General features: G+C 43.1%; 1 protein-coding gene across 1 annotated transcript in view; it reads right to left on the bottom strand.

Moving 5' to 3' along the window:
- The window catches only part of LOC119590638 (adenomatous polyposis coli protein-like), a gene marked incomplete in the record, with an annotated part of 64,935 nt that overhangs the window by 24,393 nt on the left and 37,804 nt on the right, over positions 1–2,738 (bottom strand). The window contains 4 exon segments of the mRNA XM_037939317.1: positions 1,385–1,560; positions 1,759–1,887; positions 2,026–2,174; positions 2,532–2,653. Of these exon segments, the coding sequence (XP_037795245.1) occupies positions 1,385–1,560; positions 1,759–1,887; positions 2,026–2,174; positions 2,532–2,653 (576 nt within the window).

The raw sequence follows: 2,738 nt of genomic DNA on the forward strand, positions 1-2,738 counted from the left end.
CTCTTCCTCCTCCTCCTCCTTCACTACCTTCCACATTCCTGCCTCATTCCTGCCTCATTCCTGCCTCATTCCTACCTCTTTCCTACCTCTTTCCTGCCTCTTTCCTGCCTCTTTCCTGCCTCTTTCCTGCCTCTTTCCTGCCTCTTTCCTGCCTCTTTCCTGCCTCTTTCCTGCCTCTTTCCTGCCTCTCCTCCTCTTTTCTCATCTCATCTCTCATCTCTTCTTTTCCTTCATTATTTTCTTCTTTCTTCTTTCCTCATATTTTCACACTTTTCATTCCCTGTCTATACTCTCTTATACGTTTTTCTTCTCTTCTCCATCCCAATCTCCTTCTCTCTCCCATCCCTTCCCCATCCCACTTTCCATCTTCCAATTCCCCCTATCCCATCCTCTTTCTTCCTCTCCTTCATTCTCCTCCCTATTCCTTCCACCCATTCGCCATCCTCCCTAATTCTTTTACCCCTGTCTCCATTCCGACCCTGCTTTTCTTTCCTCGCCATCCCTTCCCCATCCAAAACCACTCTTTCCCCTCCACCCCTTCCGTTCCCGTCCCTCCTTCTCCCTTCCCTCCCCTTCCTATCCCAGTGTCCCCTTTCCTTTCCTCTATGAATGTGTCAATACAGTGATTCTAGCAGGAACTACTAATATGCACATGCAACACACAAAGAGTAAGGTTAGTTAGGGAAAAAATAAAAAAAAGTGTTCTTGCTGGTGAAAATCTCAGATGAGAGTTACACAGAAAGCAGACAGACCGGGATACAAAGGGCCCTACTATTAGTGTCAGATGCTATAAAGCAAAATAGTAGCGCAGTATTAATCCCACAGCTTTAATTACCAAACCAATCCCTACCCAACCACTTACACACCACAAATAGAAACCCACTGATATCCCATTCCGTGCTAAATACAGAAACCAAATGATACCCATTACAGACCAAATCTAGAAACCCAGTGATATCTATTGCACACCATAAACAGAAACAGTGACACCCATTACATACCATATACAGAAACAGAATGATACTCCTTACATACCTTAAACAGATTCATTGTGATACCAATTACAAACTAATTACATAACCTACCACACACCAAATATAGAAAGCCAGTGACACCCACTACACAGTAGACAAAAATCACAGTGATACCATTTCCATTACCAATTACACAAATCCTGTAATACCTAACACACACCAGATACAGAATCCAGTGATCCTATTACCACCTAAGCAAAGAAACCTAGCCATACCCACTACATACCAAATGCAGAAACCATATGATATCCATTATACTGTGATACTCATTATGTACAGAAACACAGGAATACCCATTACACACCAAACATAGACACCAATACTTGTGAAGAAAATAAAATAGTACTCACGTGCTGGTGGGCATTCCTGAGCTGATGCACTCTGCCAGGATGTTCTCACTCTCAGAGTCTGAGTGCGTGCTTGAGCGGGTCTGCGAGTGCTCCCGGGACCGGGTCTCGACTTCATCGTCTTTCTTGTCCTTAGGCTCATCCTCGCCATGCACCTCAGACTCTAGCTGCTCATGTTTCTGTGGGTGGCAGAATATATGTTCTGAGTGTGAGACAAAAAATTTGGGAAATGTGCACAGATTCTAGTACTGATACTTGAGCAATATCAATTATCTAAAATCTGTTTTAATAAATCTTTTTACCTTTGCTTGAATAAAAGAAAAAAAATTTACACAACCATAGTGTTCCCAAGTGAAGGTAGTTATGGTAGTTCATACCTGTGTATGGAATCTTGGAATGTTGGAGCAAGGGATCTGGAGCCCTCTCTGTGACCCCCGTGAAGCCGCTCTGGAACCTTCACTCGCGGTGTTCTCACTGCTATCCTTGCCATCACCTCGAAGACGGTCCTTGAACAAAACAAGTAACGAGAGTTAAATCTCTGAAAAAAGGAGAAAAAAAAGACTCCTTTGTGCACCATAAATGAAGCCAAAATCCAATGCATATAAAAAATCTCCGCCAACTCCTTTGGCTCCTTATCAACTCACCCTGGGAACCACATCCACAGTGAGGGGGAGCTCATCATCAATGGTGAGCGAGGAGAGCGAAGTGGCGCGAGAGAATTCTACGGGAGTGCCCTCCTCCACCCAGGCTTTGGGAGCCTCACTGAACACACCTGTGCTTGTTCTTGGCTCTGCTGGTGGGCAGACAGATTAAGATCAATATTAGCTAAGCTTATGTAAGCAATCACACATGCATACAAACTTGCCTTTGAATAAAAAAAAACATTATCCAAAAGGCAAATGGACTGTAAAAGATCTTTTATTCATATCTCTCCACAATACCCTAATATTTCATGAAATAAAAACTAAAAAGTATGTAAATCACTATTATTATTACATATGTACAAAAGGCAGAACACTTCTCCAGTATTTGCCAAGAGTAATCCTTTGCAGCCAACATCACACACTTCAATGAACCTTCCTAAGAATGCAGTGCAGAGCTACAGTTAATAAGGTCAACAAAAATGAAGACAAACCAAGCCATTCCTTACTATGAGTGGGGGGTGGCTTAAATGGTTGGGATGGTGGGCGAGACCGTTTGGGGCTAGGAGGAACAGTCTGACTAGGGGAGTCTGGCAGATCACTTGGAGATATGGCACCACTGGTAAACCGACTGTCACAAAAAAAAAGAGAGAGAGATAGGACAGTCACATTCTGAAAGCACAATACACAGGCTCAAGGTGTAGTAGGTAAAAAAG

This window comes from Penaeus monodon, chromosome 27 (assembly GCF_015228065.2).
Source record: "Penaeus monodon isolate SGIC_2016 chromosome 27, NSTDA_Pmon_1, whole genome shotgun sequence".
Taxonomy (NCBI): domain Eukaryota; kingdom Metazoa; phylum Arthropoda; class Malacostraca; order Decapoda; family Penaeidae; genus Penaeus; species Penaeus monodon.